Raw genomic sequence first — 19,451 nt, forward strand, 5'->3', positions numbered from 1 at the left:
ATAAATAAATAAATATAGACGTTAGAATAAAGATAATTCATATGTGCCAATTACATTAACCAGTGGGATCTTATGTGCAGGCTCACATAAACACAAGTAAGCTTAATGTAATATGGACATATTTTCTTATTACAAATTATAATTAATAATTGGTTAAATGATGAGTAATTGATTTGAAATCAATTCTGAAGAAATACAGAACACTGTATTTAGTCCTGAAATACAAAACAAATTTATTTGCAGCCATTTAAGCAAACAAACAGCATGGCACACAGTGTTTTAAATAACAGTAGAAATAACATACAAAATGATTACACCGAAGTTGTTTAATTTTGACAATTTCCAATGCTGATGACTTTGACATCTTTTCCTGAGCACCTCCAAGCTCCAGCCTCACACTCAGTCATTAACTCATGGTCGCCATTCTCCACAGACACGCAAAGGTGAGCAGGTTCTTCTGAACAATCTTCTGGGTCCTTACAATTACATGCAACACCTGAAAAAAACATAGAAATATTCAACTTTACAAGTCTTAGACAAACACCTCTCTGTTGTGCAAGACCTGCGTGTTCAATATAATATATCATAATAAAGAACTGTTAAATGATCAAATCTGCCTAGACATAAGGTGACACATGTTGGCAAATTATTGTAGCATAAGAGGAGCAATATATTAGACTGTGCTGTTATAGGAAGACAACTAACGTCAGCACCAGGACTACCATTAGCTCATTAATTATATATATATATATTTTTATGACAGCATGTTCAATATGTTTTATTCCAAAAATATTAATCAATATGTCATACCATTGCACTCCTCCCATGGCTTGCAGTCTTGACAAGATGTAAATTTAGTCTCTGGCCAATCACATGCAGTGTCCTGGAGCAGAGAGAATTTCCGGCCCAGACACTGCAGGGCACCAAGCTGGCACAAGCCCATTTGTTTCACCAGGCCAGGACGCACAGAGGCACACACTTGCAATGAAGACCTGTGGAATGAGACAGGAGGCAATATTACAGGATTTACTTTGCATATACAATATATAAAGAAATAGTTCACAAATTTTATTAATCTGTGTTTTGCTCAGGTACAGCACCTGTCATAAGTTTGGAAACAACTAGTCTGTTATGTTTTTTAAGAGACACATGCATGTTCATTTTGTTTATAGAGAGATCCAGTGATTCCCAGAGCAATAGGAGTCCAATAGGATTTAGGTGCGGTGGATGGCCAGGCCATTCTATAATTGATAACACTCCAGCCGACTGTTCGCTTTGCTTATACAGCTTAAATGTATGCTTCAGGCCATTGCTTTATTGCATGGTAAACATTAGTTTGAGTTAGCTGCAGTCCATATGAACTTTCAAGGTTGTTAAAGTATGGAATGATAGCATGTTGGTTCAGTATTCATATCATTTATGTTCATATCCATATTTCATATGGAAAAAAGCTCCAACCTCTCCCACCTCAAAGCAACTACAAGCTTACACCTCTATGTTTGACTGTGGGTGTGGGGCAGTCTGATAATATTTGCTCTCCTGTTTTTCAACTTGCATACGATCTCCTGTTATCTCAAATGTCAATGTCAAATTTGAACTCATCTGTAGAACGTTCTTCCAGTTATTTACCGTCCAGTAGCTCTGTGTTTGTTGTTTTTTTTTTTTTGCCTAGTTTTTTTCTTCGCATATCCCACCAACTTTAGTCACTTTAGCTCTGGGGTCAGAGCTGGGGTCAGCCATGATACAGCACCACTAGAGCAAAGAGGGTGAAGTGCCTTGCACCAGGAGCAACTTGGTGATGATTGATGTCCCTCTAATAAACTTATTTCTAATCCTGTCCATCATCGTCACTCCCAAAGAAAACCTCAACATCTTCAGCTTTGCTACCTCCAGCTCCACCTCCTGTCTTTTACTCAATGCCACTGTCTCTAAACCATACAACAACGCAGGTCTCACCACAGTCCTATAAACTTTCCCTTTCACTCTTGCAGATACCTTCTATCACAAATTACTCCTGCCACTCTTCTCCACCCACTCCACCCTGCCTGCAGTCTTTTCTTCACTTCTCTAACACACTCTCCATTACTTTCATTACTTTGCACTGTTGACCCCAGGTACCTGAACTCCTCCACCTTCTCCACCTCTTCTCCCTGCAACCACATTACTCCACTGCCCTCCCTCTCATTCACACACATGTACTCTGTTTTTGGATCTGTGCATGATGTTTAGCTTTTTAGGATCTTTTGGTCTACTTCACTTTGTCAGGCAGGTCCTCTTTAAGAGATTACTTGATTGCGAACAGGTGTGGCAGTAATCAGGTCTGGGTGTGGATAGAGAAATTGAACTCAGATGTGATAAACCACAGTTTTAACAGGGGGCAAACACGTTTTCACACAGGGCCATGTAGTTTTGGATTTTGTTTTTCCTCAATAATAAAAACCTTCATTTAAAAACTGCATGTTGTGTTAGTTATTAGTTGTATCTTTTACTAATATTTAAATTAGTTTGATGATCTGAAACATTAAAATGTGACAAACATGCAAAAAAATAAGAAATCAGGAACTTTTTCACTTTTTTACACCACTTTTGGAAAAATGTCCTTTGTTGTAGTTGTTTAGTATAGTTTGTTAGTTTTTGACTAATTACTGATTTATGTCTTAGTAAGCAAGAAAGAGAAAAAAAAAAAATTAGAGAAAAGCTTGAGAAAAAAAGATAAAGAGAGAGACGGACACAAATAACTGGGTGCATGCATGTGTGTTGAAAAAAGAAAAAAAAGTCACTGAAAAATGTCCTGGAAGTCAAATAAATCTACGTTGTTATGTGAACTGTGGCCTATCCCCCCTCTTTTCTCTTTCTCAGCCAGAAACACACAGGGCCATTTAGTTTTGGATTTTGTTTTCCCTCAATTATAAAAACCTTCATATAAAAATTGCATGTTGTGTCCACTTGTGTTATCTTTTACTATTATTTAAAATAGTTTGATGATCTGAAACATTAAAGTGTAACAAATATGCAAAAAAAATCTGGGAAGGCAAAAAATGTTCACACCATTGTGTGTGTGTGTGTGGAGATATATATATATATATCTATATATCTATATATATATATATATATATATATATATATATATATATATATATATATATATATATATAAAAAAGCGAGAGATTAAATTACTGACTACACTTTTTCACTCAGCTTAAAGTACAGAAGTTTGGGCTCTGACATGTACTTAAATAAAAAGAAGCCATTACTACTACCTGTTTAGAGTCACACTGGTAACTGGATCTCACATCATTTTAATATATTAATACAAACTAGTTCTAATTTTGTTATATAATGAATGTATCCAGGCTCAACAAGCACCATATAGAACACAAGCAGAGAAAAGATGATGATCATTAATATCTCTCTCTGTTCTCAATCATGTTTACATCACTGACTTCCACTGTCTCATCCACGTTGGCCCTATACTTGTTTCCTTCTGTCTTGCTTGTTGTTAGCTATGTAGGCTAGGCTACGTCTGTGGTGCGTGATAGCCAGGAAAGGATACACGAGTGGTAAATTGAAACGGAGAAGTTGTACGAAAAAGAAAAATCTTCTTAAAAACAGTACTAAATATTTGTACTTCATTAATTCCCATCTCTGGCAGTATGTTATATTATCTGACAAGCCAATGTTATATAAATAAAATCAGAAAAGTTTCTTTGTGTGTGATGGAGAGGCTACAATCTAAAATAAAAATTACATACTCTTGTTTACTGATCCAGTGATGCAAAAAAAATATAATCAAACCAACAAAAGGCAAAATTTTAACTGAATAAAATATGAAAATATGTGTGTGCCTAAGCCTTTTTTGCAGTGTATGTAAAATGATACATGAACTGAAGCCATAAGCCAGCTTACCCGCATTCATATGGCATTTTGCACACACACTGGTTTCGCCCAGGTTTCTCCCATGGTTTGCAGCTCAGGCTGGACCCTACCTGTACCACTAAAGCACACATAACATGTCAGTGTAAGAAAATTAGAGGATATTATTATTATTATTATTATTATTAATATTTTTATTATTGCACAATAACAGAGTTACCAAAGAAGTCAGTATGTTTCATCAGGATTTTCACACTGATGACATTTTACAAATGTTCTGCAATTCAAGTCGGTTTTATAAAAAGTCTGTTTCATTTAAAGAGCAGCTGCACTCTTGACTTGGCCAGCATTAAAGGGAGCATAGCGCATATGTCTTGTTTGACTGTTATTTCCTATAATTTGGGATGACAGGCTAAACTGTTGTTCCAAAAAGAACTTTCTTTTTGCTAATGGAAATAGATTGCTTGTCTCATGGTCAGCTGTCCAAACAAGACTATAGTTAAAATTGTCTGCACAGCCAATGTGTCTAGTTTATGTGGTTAACTTGATATGACTAATTCTAATAGGCTAGTTAGCCTCACTGTTATAGTGTTAATATCCTGGTTCAATTAGCCTCAGTTAGCAACAGTAGCTGTAGCAATTGCTGTATACAGACACTAAAAATAACCTCCCAATTTCAAAGGATGTTTTTTAAATTGTTTTTCACTTAATCCATTACACACATACACATACACGATGCAGTTTATCTTTGCAGGAGTTGTGGGGCCATTAATTTTGCCATTGATTTTGCCATCAAGACAAAATTGAGGGTAAATGCATTTCTGTTATAGCTCATTATTCCAGCACAGTATACTAACTTTTTTTAACTTTATATATAACCCTTTATCTAATATGGTAATAATAATTGTTATTTTGCATTCCGTTTTCCTAAAAAAGCTCTGAATCACACTTGTTGAAGTGTTTTAGATTTAGGGCTTCTGTAATGGACTATTTCCAAACTGGATTAAAATAGATTTTCAGTGTTTTAGCTAGTAAAAAAACTTTCTTTCGGCTTCTACCATAGCTGGGAAATTAAGAGTTTGTACCTGGATTGCATTTAAAGTTGTTGGGTATTGGAGACCAGCTGAGACTAGAACGGCAGATGATCCCCTTCTGTCCTTCAAGCTGCATTCCATTGGGACATGACAAAGACACAGTCTCTCCTATAGAATATGTCTGTTTCAAGGGTGAGGCGATGAGAGGATTCGAGAGTGGTGGAGCATCACATGAATTTCCTGGTACACAGGACAAAGGTTAGATGGTTACAAGTTATTAAGCACTTGATTGATACACTGTTGGACTGTTTTTGGGTAAATCTGAAATATTTCTGAAACGGCTATACATACCAAAATCATAATTTTGGTTCTCGCTGTACTACATATGGAAACTGGACATGTGGAATAATCATCAATATGGTTTAGACTTGTCCAAGTGTCTCAGTTATTAACTTCTTATGTTTTTTATCAGGCAATAAAAGGAAAGGAAAATTTTGCATAATGTCAAAAATAATTCCCCCAGTAATTGACTGACTGATGAATCTGAGTTACTATTACTGTTAGTTGATTATTGTCCTATAACAGTATGTCCTTTTTTATTTACTTACTGGAGATTCCAAATTAATGTCTCCTTACAGAAAACATATTGTGTTTATATGTTTTTATGGCATATTTGCCAAGGATATACAATAAATACCATCACCTGTGACTTGCAGCTGCACTATTGTCAGGTCTTCATCTATTGAAAACTAATCTACTGAGCAATCAGAATCCAGAATTGTGTTGTGTGGTCATATAAATTCAAATATTGGAATAAAAAAGAGGAACACTGACATTATATTCAATAGATTTGCATTAAAATAAAATGTATACAAGTTTTGCACTTATTTGTGTCCATATTCTGGTTTTATTGTTTTGTTTCTACTACTAGATATTCTCATTGTTTCCCATGTCATTCTTTCCTCTGCCTGTCAATAGTGTTATTATTGCCAACTGTATTTCATTTTCCTGTGTGTATTTAAGTTGGCCTGGTTCCTAGTTTCCTGGCTCTGTTTTTAGTTGTCCTAAGGCCAATTTTTCATGTCCCTTAGAAGTAACCGTTGCCATTTCTAGCCTGTTGAACAGTTTGTTGTTGTGGGTTTTTTCTGTGTTGGATCACCTTTCTAAGGAGATTTTTGTTGTTTAGTTTTGGGAAAAAATTCAACTGACTAACTTTTACAACTTGATGTTTGCTGTTTTATCTTTCTTTTTCTTTACTTTTAACAGTGCAATTAGATTCACCATCTCCCTGGTGACTTAATTTGCTGATCTGAAACCCAAATTTGATACATTTGAAGTTTATTGTAGACTTAAATAATCTAAAATACTGAATACCTTTCAAAAATCTACTGAGGTTTATATGACTTACTCTTGCACTCCATGCGTCCTCTTCTCCAGTTCAGGCTCCCTGTACATTCAGCAACAGAATCCCCAACAAGGTGATACCCCTCAATGCAGGTGTATTCAATCTTACTGCCAACTGCATAAACATCTGTAGGGCTCTGAACATGGACAACAAATAATAAAAAAGAAAATGAGTATCGAGTGAGCCAGTTTGCCAATTTGTTTACAGAAATATCATGTTAAATTATAACAATTAGATAACCTCACCAAAACAAACCCATTTGGTAAAGGTGGTGGAACCTTGCAGGACTTCACCGGGGTCAGGGTTGGATCAAAGCAATGTGGCTCCATAAATCTAAAATGTATTTATGTCATTAGGCTAAAGATGATAGTATAAATATGATAGTACAACAATTGTATTTTTTCAGCATCATACTTTAAGTGGTCAAGATCCGGGTCCTCACAGGCTTTGTGCTCAATGGAAGGGCCTACACAATGCTTGCCTCCATTTTTTGGTACAGGATTATTACATGTGCGAGTCCTTGAATTCTGACCCTGAGAACAAGTTCCCCAGGATGACCAGCAATTCCAACCACCATGAACCACTCCTGTAAAATAATAGCAATGTTCAATGACAATCAGTTACTGTATGGTGTCATGAAACATACACTGTTGTTAATATTTTTCTTTAACCTCACATCTCCAGCATGTGATTATTCTTTTCATACCACAACAGTTTTGCACCAATTAAGAAAAAAAAAGTCAGTCCTACTTTATATACATTTATAGCAACAATTACAATTTTTAAGACTCCCTCCATAATAGTTCATCTTCTTTTATTATCATCAATGATTTTTCTCGGTTAAATGAAAACACATGTAAGTCCTTGTGAATGTGCTGCATTACCATCAGAAATGCAGTTATAGGAAATGAATCACTACATTAAGAATGAATCAAGATCTCAACAAATTGACTCATGTCTGAGTCTGTATAATATACAGTATTACATAAGCATATCTTGTATTCATAACAATACCTTGTATATACACTTTTTCCTATATATATCTTTATATCTTTTATATTTTACATAGTTTATTCTCTTTATTTATCTGCCTTCTTTTTTCTTTGTTTTATTTTTTTCTCCATCCTATTCTCTCATGTCGGACAGTCGTATAAAGCATTTCACTGCATGTCGTTCTCTGTATGTATGCGTATGTGACAAATAAAATTTTATTTTATTTGATTTTGATAATACACTCAGCTGTACCTAGCTGTTCTCCAAGGACATGGCCGTTCTGGCAGGATGTGCCGCTGGTGTCGGGTTTGCACACACAGGTACACACGCCATCACTTAGCACAGGCCTGCCATTGTTTTGGCATGGCCTGCAGTGGCATGGGTTTTCTTCCTCAAGATAGGCCTCCAACGCCCTCTTCAGGTGTAGCTTCTTCAGCTGTGCGCATGATACCTCCTTCACCAGTTCATAGATTGGCCTCAGCTAAAAATATTACGACAAAAACTTATGCATATAATCTGTTGGGATGGTCTAGATCTTTCCATACAAAATAAAGATTTTAGTAGAGTGCAAAAGTTATACTCATAGCACAAATAAAGAAGAGAAAGAAATCGAATGTATAGTGCAAAACACATAATATGTAGTATTCTCAAATATTTTTAATGAAACAAAGTTCAAAACTTTGCAGGTTTCTTTCCTATGTCTTTAAGACTGCCTACATCCTCTTTATAGCTCATGAACAGCTTTTGCATACTGTCAGTTTATTTTTTTGCTTCCCTGCAATCCAATGCACATTCTTCATAAAATCCATAAAGTCTGCCAAATGTCAAAGTGCATTCATCAATTTGGTTATTAAACTACTGAGAGGTTAATAGCATAGTTTTTTCTTTACATTTCTAAGTAAAGTTTTAATTTGTAGATCATTGTAAAAAAATATTATAATATGATTCATTAAGGTTAGCTAATCCTGTTATACATTTCATATTAAAATACAGGAACTAGTTTTCAGCATGTGTCTTATTCCTTTTAAGTACTAAGATTTACAAACATTTTTCCTGCACAACTACAAGTTAACTATATCTTATATAGTAACTTCTGAACAACTACTGATTTATTAATGATATTCCTCTAAGAATAGGACAAAAGTGTGTTTTTTGTAGTATACAGGTGAAGATATTGGACTACTAATTAGAAGGTCATGAGATCAAATCCCATGACTGCCAAGTTTGCTTTGAGAAAGGACATTAACCCTTTAACTACTAAGTTGTATAAATGAAATAAATGTAGTTAAAAGTTGCTCTAGATAAAATGTGCTACTAATTTACTTATTTGTATTTGTGCCTAGTTACCTAAGGTTATAAACTTTATATTGTATTGTAAAGTTATATATAGTGTTATTGAATACAAATTGTATTAATTATATCTTTGGTAACTTTATTAATTTGCTTTGACATACCTTCTGTTTGATCACCTGTGGAAAGTCCTTGACTGAGCCAGCCCATTTAGCATACATGGCATGGTTCTGCTCAGGGTTCTCCAGGTCCAGAATGCGTAAACCAGCAATATAAGTGGAATACCCTCCAATTACATTGATGTTCACTGGCATATTCTGGCTGCTTTGCTCTGTTAAGAACATTTAAACATTCACATATGTAGCAGATTTCAAATTGAATTGTGGAATGTAGTGGATAAAAAGAAATATAGTAACCATTGTAGCTCTTAATTGTCTGGATCAATTTCTCACACTTGGTTGTTGTCTTCTTTCTGAACAGGCGTCTCTTGACACGGGTGATACATTTGTGAAAGTCGATATCTTCTTGATCTGCATTTTTAAACAGAAAAATACAAACTTCACAATAGAACAATCAGGCTTTTTAATGAATAAAACAATTGGGGGCATGTTGTTATAAGAATATGATTTCTATAAAAGCAGGTTTGATAATTCAACGTGTGCTATAAAATCATTTATTTATTAATGTCAAAGTGTGTCAAAGATTTTAGCACCTTTGATTACAGTCTACAATTACATTTTTTTTTTCTTTTTTTCCATACATTCCTGCATTTCTAATTAGGAAACCCTTTCTTATCTGGTTCTACATATAGCCTTTAAAGAATATACAGTGTTTAATAAAATATAATTTCATTAAAAAGGTTGATTTATGAGAGTGAGAACACAAGAACACAAGATCTTGGGAGTTGGTTTTTAGCTACAGACATTTCACACCCTTCACCTTTAAAAAAAAAAAAGAAAAAGAAAACAGATTTAGGTAAAATAACACGTACTCATCTCACTCATAAACTTGGAGTCAAACTCCAGCAGGACCTGGTACTCTCCACCCAAAGAGCCCTCAGTCATGTAATGTGTGCCGTAGAGCTGCAGAAGTGAACGGTAGGCAGCAGGATCATATGTATTAGGCAGAGCAGATAGAGCTCTCCAAAACTCCTCAGAGAGCGGCAGGTAATCTGGGATATTGTTCTGGAACTGAGCCACTTCCACCTCGTTCTTGATAATCAAGAGTTGGTAAGCCTGCAAAAAGCACATCAGATTTTATGTTCCTTTTTATCATTAGTACTTACAGGAAGTCATTTGTTTTTGCAAATCAGGAATTTAGTTATGTAGTTATGCATCCAGAGTGAGACCAGCTGAGCAGATTTAAAGCTGCATAAAATTTGCATTGTATAGTAAGATAATGTTCACTAGAACCTTCCAGTTAATCGAATTTTCAACCTTTCTCAATAATATGATGATGGATTGTTCACCTCTAGAAAGGGTTCCTTGAAGGTTTATAAAAAGTTGGATATTCTTTAGGGTGTTAGATGTAGCCTTTATTTTCCTAATAGTATACAGCTTTGAATAACTGTGACCAGAGATGGCAAAAGTACACACATCCTTCATTCAAGTAGAAGTAGAAATACTCATGTTTTAAATGACTCTGTTAAAAGTTAAAGTATTGACTACAGTTTTTCATTCAAGTGAAAGTAAAAAAGTATGAGCTCTGACATGCATTTAAATAAAAAGAAGCCATTAGTACTACCTGTTTTAGTGTCATGTGGGTAACTGTACCTCACATCATATTAATATATAATACAAAAGAATTACAAATTTTGTTATATAATGTATTCAGTCCTATAAACTTTCCCTTTCACTCTTGCATATACTCATCTATCACAAATCACTTCTGCCAATCTTCTCCACCCACTCCACCCTGCCTGCACTCTTTTCATCACACCTCTAACACTCTCCATTACTTTGCACTGTTGACCCCCAGGTACTTAAACCCATCCACCTTCACCACCTCTTCTTCCTGCAACTGTACCACTCCACTGCCCTCACTCTCATTCACACACATGTACTCTGTGTTACTCCTACTGACTTTTATTCCCCAATATGTAGTATATGTACAGCACAACCTTTTTTCCCTATGCTTTCCTGTACTTTCTTATTTCACCAACACATTTCTTTGTCTTTCTTTTTCTTTCCAGATGCTACACCAAGTACCTTCCTAGTTATCTCCCTTATCATTTCTGCAGTAGTTGCCCAGTAATCCAGCACCTCTTCAAACCACCCACGAAGCCCCTTTCAGACCTCTTTCCTGAATCTCACACTACAGTCTTCCTCCTTCCATTTCCACCATCTTATTCTTTTTTCAGTCCTCACTCTCTTATTTATCTTCTACTCCATAACCGCCCTGCAATCCTCCATCTGATGCTGTCTAGCTACACTGTCTCCTGCCAACACATTACAGTCCCCAATCTCCCTGAATAGAATATAGTCCACCTGTGTGCAACTTCCTCCGCTCTTAAACATCACCCTGTGCTTCTCCTTCTTTCTAACCCAACCATTAGTGTTGCACAAGCCAGTGCACTCTTAGTGCCGGTCCCAAGCCTGGATAAATGGGGAGGGTTGCATTAAGAAGGGCTTCCAGCATAAAACAAATCAAATATGGTTTGAAAATTTAAGAATTAGAAAGTACAGATATGTGTGTAAAAGATTTACTTTGCATGAAAAATACATATTGAAGTAAAGTAAAATTAAAGTAAAAAAATCTAGTATTTGTTCTTCATTACTTCCCACATCTGACTGTGACAACTGTGATTACATTTCATAAACGAGCTGCTTTGTTTCAATTAAGGAGTTTATTGGAGGTGTAGACAAATAAAAGCAGTAGCCTTAATGGCACATATTAATTGAAATCATCAGAGGTATATTAAATATTGAAAATATTTCTAATGGATTAGTACAACTAATCAAATTATTCACGATCATTCAATCAATAAATAAATGTTTTTGGTTTTGGTTTTTTTAAAATAATAATAAAGTTTAACCCCAAGGGTATAATTTAAAGAAAAAATTAAAATCTAAAATACTGTAAATGTTGTAAAATGCTGTAAAAATGTCATTGTATTGTCAGTTCAGTAAATTGAATAAGTCAGAGCTAAATCTTACCTTGTTCCTTTTCAGTTCCTTGTGGAAGGTTTTGTGATCATGGCCTCCTCTGATTTTTTTTCGCCGCTCTACATGTTCGATGTAGGACCAGGAGCTGTTGTAGAACTCATCACTAAAGTCATTGTCAACAGCCACCTGATTAAAGTGTAAAGATTCTTGTAAAGAGTTATCTTATACAACCTATAAGATAATAACGTGATTTTATAGCTGGAACTTTATATAATGTTAACATTTATATACTGATATAACTAATTACAAAATAGTTAGTTCCACAAATATGCTGTGTAGGTTATTTAAACTTATGAACACAACGAGTAAAGTGTCACTGATTTGTAAACCTCCTACAGGAAACAGATTTTAAAGAAACCTGACATACCTAATAAAGTTGCCGTACTATTTGAATATTATATCAGCCCAATTTATGTCATGGCAAACTAATATCATCAACTTTAGGCAACTCTGTTCACCATTAAATGTGCACAGAATAGTGTGTCTCTTATTCTTACATGCCTAATAGATACAATTTCTTTATACAATGAATCCTTTATGCATGCTCTTGCTCACCTGAAAATTGTATCTGAGGATACTCTGTGGGAGTCTGTAAAAGTCACTGTGATCCCCACTAAACACTTTTCTGCACTGGCCACCAAAGCTGCGAGTGTTAATAACATTAGCTTTCAGTTTTCCTGTCAACACGTTAACCCTGTAGAATACAAGAGCAAAAACACAATATAAGAATACATTATAAATGACATGAATCGCACATGCGAAGCTCAGGCTTCATAGGATTGCTTCTGCATTTTTTACCATTTTAATCCCCCATTCACTCATATGTGATTAGGATAGACTAGAAATGTAAGCATTCTCCTACTCATATAGAAGATCAAAGAAATAGAAGGGCAGTTGTCTGGACCAAGATGTCTTGGGTTTTGTTATTTTTTTCAAGTATTTTTAAGTAAAATTAGTGCGGTTAAAATGAACTTGCATTTTCACAGCACAAATTAATATATTATTACAAAAAAAATTAATAAACCACAAGCAGAGAAAAGATGATGATGATGATCAGGTGATAAGAAATGTCTCTGTTCTCAGTCATGTTTACACCACTGACATCCTCTGTCTCATCCACCGCAACCCCATATTTCTTGTTGCCCTATGCCTTATTGTTAGTTTCATAAACTAGCCTAAATCTGTGGTGTGTGAGAGCCAGAAAATGATTCACCAGTGATAGATTGAAATAGGTTGATTGTTTGAAAACGGCATGCAGTGAGAAGAAAAAATATTGATCATGTCACCAAATAGATTAAAACTAAAGTAACAAACCTGTTTTAAAAATGTAAGCAGTAGAAAGTACAGATATTTGTGTAAAATGTGCTGAGTAAAAGTAAATAATGAAGTGAAGTGCTGATATCAGAAAAATCTACTTAAGTACAGTAACGAAGTATTTCTCCTTCGTTACTTCCCACCTCTGCTTACCCGCGTCCAGTCATATCAGAATTGGGGGGAGGCTTATGCAAGTTACACACGATAGTGTTGGACTGTGTACAGTGCTGCTCATCTAAATTATCCTCCTGGCAGTCATGATCCCCATTACACACCAGAGTGGAGCTGATACACTGACCTACACACATATCACAAAGAGAAGGGGGTTGGGGGGAAAAGGGTGACAGAGATGATGTTAAACTAATGATCTTTAAGGGAATATTCTATGTACACAATTCTCCTCCTTGTTATAAATACAATTAATAATCTGCAAGCTCAATCTGACTTTAGGTTCTATAGATTTAGATCTCTGATGTAATCAAAATGAAACAGAATAATGGAATGTTATACAGTGGTGTGAACAAACCCATTTTCACACAGGGCCATGTAGTTTTGGATTTTGTTTTCCCTCAATAATAAAAACCTTAATTTCAAAACTGCAGGATGTGTTCACTTGTGTTATCTTTTACTAATATTTAAATTAGTTTGATGATTTGAAACATTAAAGTGTGACAAAGATGAAAAAAAAAAAAAAAAAATCAGCAAACACTTTTTTACACCACTTCTTGGAAAAATTTCCTTTTTTATAGTTGTTTAGTATAGTTTGTTAGTTTTTGACTAATTACTGATCTCTGTCTTAGTAAGCAAGAAAGATGAAAAAACTAAATTAGAGAGAAGCTTCAGAAAAAAAAGATAAAAAGAGAGACGTACACAAATAACTGGGTGCGTGCATGTGTGTCGAAAAAAAAAAAGTCACTGAAAAATGTGAACTGTGGCCCGTTCCCCCTCTTTTCTCTTCCTTAGCCAAAAAGCTCTCTACAGTGACATTTCTGATTAACTGCTTACTGCTTGATGTAAGGGGAAAATTTGTCAAACTTGTTTGGGCCAAACATTTTATTTTGAAGGGTCAAATTTGCAAGGCTAAGTACCAGAAGTGCAGCGGAATCGAGATCCACATCCTGCTTCCAGGGGACAGCTTTTAGTAGGCACGCATGCTTGTCTTTGAATGGCTTCCCCTGAGCAAACACTCCCACCAAACTGAGAAAAAACTTGTATCACACGAGCTCTAACCTAAGAGAAGCCAAAAAATATATATTAGTAAAAATATTTCATAGGTATTGAAGCTTTTATGTAGTCATTTCAAAGTCCACATGTATCTGTCTACTTGTGTTTTGGTGCAGCCATCACACTCTGACCAGGTTCCATAAGCTCCCCATACGCAGTTTACTGGCTGCTCACATCTGTCAGAGCAAATACAATCATGATTCAGCCACCATGTGATCATTTTACAGACTGTTCAACAGTCATGAATGTGAATAAATGCAATTACATGTTTTACACAAATAATAGAAACAAATGTTATTCCAAATGTATTACAAGAGATAATAGATGTCCTCGATTTAATAACTTTGCATTGGTGCTACAAGGTTGGCAGACCGATCTACCTAAAGGAGCAACCTAAAACAGGCAGCTTGTTTATCAGGTTTACAGAACTGCTTTTCTTAACCTACCTAATATGTGAAAAGCATGTGAGCAGGATTAACAGGCAGGATAAAGTGGCAGATAGCAACAGTTTCTGAAAAAAAGACACAAGTTATGTAACCACACAAAGTGAAACTTAAAGTGAAACTTTAAGTCTTTTAGTATAAATCATGAGCAAATATATCCACAGTGCTTATTAATAAAAGCATTAGGATTGACCAAAATGAAATATGAACAGGGAAAATATACCAGTGATAGTGGAGGTAGATAATCTAAATTATACCTCAGTTAAAATTCATGAATAGGCTGCTGTAATATACATTTGTTTCTAAAAAATTGGAAGTCATGCCGTTTTTTCCACTAATGCTTCATTCTATTGTTTGTTTGTCACAAAAAATGTATTTAAGTGAGAGACTTTGATTTGCGAAAAGTCCACATGCAAAAAAACTAGGAAACTAATAAGCACTAACTGGTAGAAAACCATAATAAAAAGGATGGCTGTGGCTGAATTCTTTCTAACTTTTACTGTCATTTTTGCAGCTAAAAAATTACACAGAATTAAACATCAACTAGATTTCATGTATTTTAAAGTAGGTTTGTGTGTACAACTCCCACATTATTCTTTTTATGTCATCTTTATGCCAATTTTAGCAATTGATTCATCTAATTAATTCATTTGGAGAGAATGTGATGCATTTCTTTATTTCCTCCCAGAAGTGCTTTCCTCCAAAAAAAAAAAAAAAAACTGGACATTCACCGGGTTTTTAAATTGATACGATTTATTAAGATAATATCTCTGTATAAAATAAAATCACCTGTTATCTTATATTTGCAAAATAATTAAAAAATACAAATACAACGTACACCTGCTTTTGCCCCGACAATCTACTTCCTGTGTCAGAATTGTTACAGCTTTAATTGATCTCTTTAACACTGCTTTGAGACAATGTGAATTGTTAAAAGCACTATGCAAATAAAAAATGAATCAAATTCAATTAATTCTGCTACAAGAACCTTTCAAAAGACATTGAAATAAAAAAAAAACCTCAAAGAAACCTTCACCAGTTTAACAATTATTTATTTTATAAATAACAATTATTTGATTAATACATTATCATGGGCTGAAAAACAATTGTTTTTAATTTGTATTAAATATATAATGCTATTTTGGTATTTGTTTTAAAATATGAGGTCCTTGTAAATGAGCCATTACTATAGAAACAAAAAAAGAAAAAGAAAAAACACCGTGATTTGAATTATAGCTACTGTCAACTACTGTTACTACTACTTTTAAAAAATTAGGTTAATAATTTTCTTACATTATTTTACCCAGCATAGTGGCTGGAGATTAGTGCTTACCTTCATGCTAGAGGCCTGACTGACGCAGTTATCTGGCTAAAGCAGAAAAAGGCCGTGCTCATATAATAGCTCCTGCTCAGAGATTACTCAATCCAGTGATTCCCTACACTTACTCAACCTAAGGGCTGTTTTTCTGCACAAATGTGCTTTTATCTTTAGTTTGCCTTTTTTTTTTCTTCTGGAAGAGCACCAATGTGTTTTCACAATCTGATCTCCTACATCAGATGTAATTTCCAGTTCACTAACTGCTGTACTTGTTTAGCAACATGAACAATGTGGCAAACTAATGTTTTTCCCCTAAAAAGTTTGGAACTGCCAGATCTATGAGCTACAGAGGCTTGTGCAATAATTGTTTTTTAATGGATGAGAAGTCACAAACTGTTAATGGGGTCAGCTTTTTCGACAGAACACTGGTCTCCAGTGCATTCACTGAATCTTAGGCCGGTTTATGAAGAAATAAGATAGAAATGTGTTTCATATTGGATCCAAGTCAAATAGTGTTTTGATCAGGCTGTTCACTGACAAACAAACTAACAAACAAACAAACAAACAAAAAAACAAACAAACAAAAAAACCCTCAGAATGATGTGTCCTTGTGTTTTAAGAACATTGCTAATGACCTTCAGTCAAGAAACTAAAAAACCCCTCCTTCTAGCATGATTTCCTTTTGGACTCTTCTGTTGAAACTTTCTAACTTTCTAAACAACTATATATCTTATATCTGCATGTGTATCAGTTTAGATATAGTTATCTGTTCAATTTAAATGTATTTGTTTGTTGTTTTATGAATGTTATATTACTGTATTTGCAATTGTTTGTTTAGGCCTGTCTTCAGTACTGTTGCCTAATACCTAATACCATCATGACCCTTGCTAGGCAATTAGGTACTGTCATATGTTCATATTAATAAATGTATTAGCTACACTTCATGTTCCAGGACAACTTCTACTAGCTAGTTTTTTCTATATTGCAGTCTTAACAGAAAAAACAACAACAACAAACTTAAAATATCTGTCCATACGTTTTTTTACATTATCTGTTCATTTTAAATATTTTGTTCATTTCAAATATTTTGTTCATAAAAAGTAAGGAACGTCTGATTATGTGCGTTTAAACCAAAAGCTTTGGTTTACACACCTTAAAATAAGCATATACAAATAAGACTACACTGGCACCTAGTGGCCAAACTCATAATTAACTATTCATATCATTTCATTTCATTTCATTTCATTTCATTTCATTTCATTTCTTTACTCCTGTAATGTTCCAATGCTAAGTGTGGACAAATTGAGCAGTATACTAATTATTACAAAACGTTATTAAAATGTTTCAAATTTAAATTAATTTGGCCACTTATCAATTAACCACTGTATTTAAACAGTGTTGTACACTACATACTTTTTTTTTTTTTTTTTTTTTTTTTTTCCAAGATAAAAATGCTTTAACTGTCTACAGTTATAATTAAAAATACATTTTGTAGAGTTTGGCAATGGTATCACGGTCTTCAAAATGAAACCTTCTAAATTCAATATTTGGATTATCTACAATATTGCTCTCTGGCTAAATAATAGGTGTGGTTTTGTTTATTTTATTTGTGTGTCTGTGTGTTTTGCTAATTACAGAATAATGCTTTTTTAATTTTTGAAGTAAGAATTCTTCTCATCATTATTCTAATTTTCTGCAGCTTTACCTATTACAGACAGAAAGAACTGACATTATAGACTCCTTCCTTACTATTCTTTATCAAATAATAGCACATTTATAATAACTTTATCATGTTTACAGTAAACAGTCACTAGTGAGCTTTCTGTCAATATAAAAAGGAGTACATTACAATGAATGACTCAACATAAAACTTTATTTTAAAACATTGCAGCTGCACTATCAGATGATATTATAGGAAATTTACATCAATCAACATTTCCATTTTTACATCAGCATCCAGAATTAAACAGCACTGTTTAACAAATTGCAAAAATGACATCTTAGCAACTTAGCATCTTTCCAATTATTAGCTAAGATTTGTCTTTTAATACAATGTTACTAAACTTGAAATAAGTGGACATCCATTCAATTATGTAAATTCTTCTTCTTCTTTTGGCTTCTCCCATTAGGGGTTGCCACAGCGGATCATCCGTCTCCATTCCCCTCTGTCCTCTACATCTTTCTCTTTCAACCCAACTACCTGCATGTCTTTCCTCACCACATCCTTAAACCTCCTCCTTGGTCATCCTCTTTTCCTCCTTCCTGGTGGCTCCATCCTCAGCATTCTCCTACCGATATACCCCATGTCCCTCCTCTGGACATTTCCAAACCATCTCAATCTTGCCTCCATCACCTTGTTTTCAAAACATCCTACATGCCCTGTTCCTCTAATAAACTCATGTTTAATCCTGTATATCGTCGTCACTCACAACGAAAATCACAACATCTTCAGCTCTGCTACCTCCAGCTCCACCTCCTGTCTTTTACTCAATGCCACTGTCTCTAAACCATACAACATCGCAGGTCTCACCACAGTCCTATAAACTTTCCCTTTCACTCTTGCAGATACTCTTCTATCACAAATCACTCCTGCTATCACTCTTCTCCACCCACTCCACCCTGCCTGCACTATTTTCTTCACTTCTCACACACTCTCCATTACTTTGCACTGTTGACCCCAGGTACCTGAACTGCTCCACCTTCTCCACCTCTTCTCCCTGCAACCGCACCACTCCACTGCCATCTCTCTTATTCACACACGTTTACTCTGTCTTACTCCTACTGACTTTCATTCCCCTTATCTCCAGCACGTACCTCCACCTCTCCAGGCTCTTCTTAACCTGCTTCCTACTCTCGCCACAAATCACAATATCATCCACAAACATAATCATTATATTGTATTCGATGTTATCTTATAATAGGAAATTCTAGATAAATGTGACTATATTTAAAAAGATTTTATTTACTTGGATTTTTTTTTCCAGAGTGAAGAACATTCAACTATACCCTGTCCTTAGTATGAACTTACATGTCAGCATGTTCACTGCTCTCCTACTCCTCAAATTCCCTTTTTCCTGTGTTCAGAATAGACCAAAGCGATTTCCCTCTCACATTGTCCAACATGATTGGACAGGAAGCCATCCTGAAGGCATGTTGTAATAACACAATGTTTTCTCCATCATTAATTAAATGGAGATACATTGCTCAGACTGCATTGTTACTGACACCCATGACATGTTTCACTTCTATTTTCAGAAGACCAGAAATGAGATCTTTTAGTATATAACCCACACACACACACACACACACACACACACACACACACACACACACACACACAAAGATAGATAAAGTTCCAACATGTGTGATTTGTGTGGGAACATCGGTAAAGGA

General features: G+C 34.8%; 1 protein-coding gene across 1 annotated transcript; it reads right to left on the reverse strand.

Annotated features, from left to right (window-relative positions):
* Positions 1-208: 208 nt before the first annotated feature.
* c7b (complement component 7b) lies at positions 209-16,174 on the reverse strand. The gene is made up of 18 exons (XM_046867087.1): positions 16,074-16,174; positions 14,744-14,808; positions 14,398-14,473; positions 14,162-14,303; positions 13,227-13,371; positions 12,315-12,453; positions 11,751-11,885; positions 9,587-9,830; positions 9,012-9,125; positions 8,760-8,926; positions 7,558-7,786; positions 6,727-6,898; positions 6,558-6,645; positions 6,316-6,448; positions 4,959-5,147; positions 3,907-3,994; positions 811-992; positions 209-496 (listed from the first exon to the last, which is right to left on the reverse strand). Exons 1-18 carry the CDS (start codon positions 16,077-16,079, stop codon positions 327-329), a joined length of 2,484 nt encoding a protein of 827 aa, XP_046723043.1. The 5' UTR covers positions 16,080-16,174; the 3' UTR covers positions 209-326.
* Positions 16,175-19,451: the final 3,277 nt, after the last annotated feature.

The sequence above is a fragment of the Silurus meridionalis genome, chromosome 15 (genome assembly GCF_014805685.1).
Source record: "Silurus meridionalis isolate SWU-2019-XX chromosome 15, ASM1480568v1, whole genome shotgun sequence".
Lineage (NCBI taxonomy): Eukaryota > Metazoa > Chordata > Actinopteri > Siluriformes > Siluridae > Silurus > Silurus meridionalis.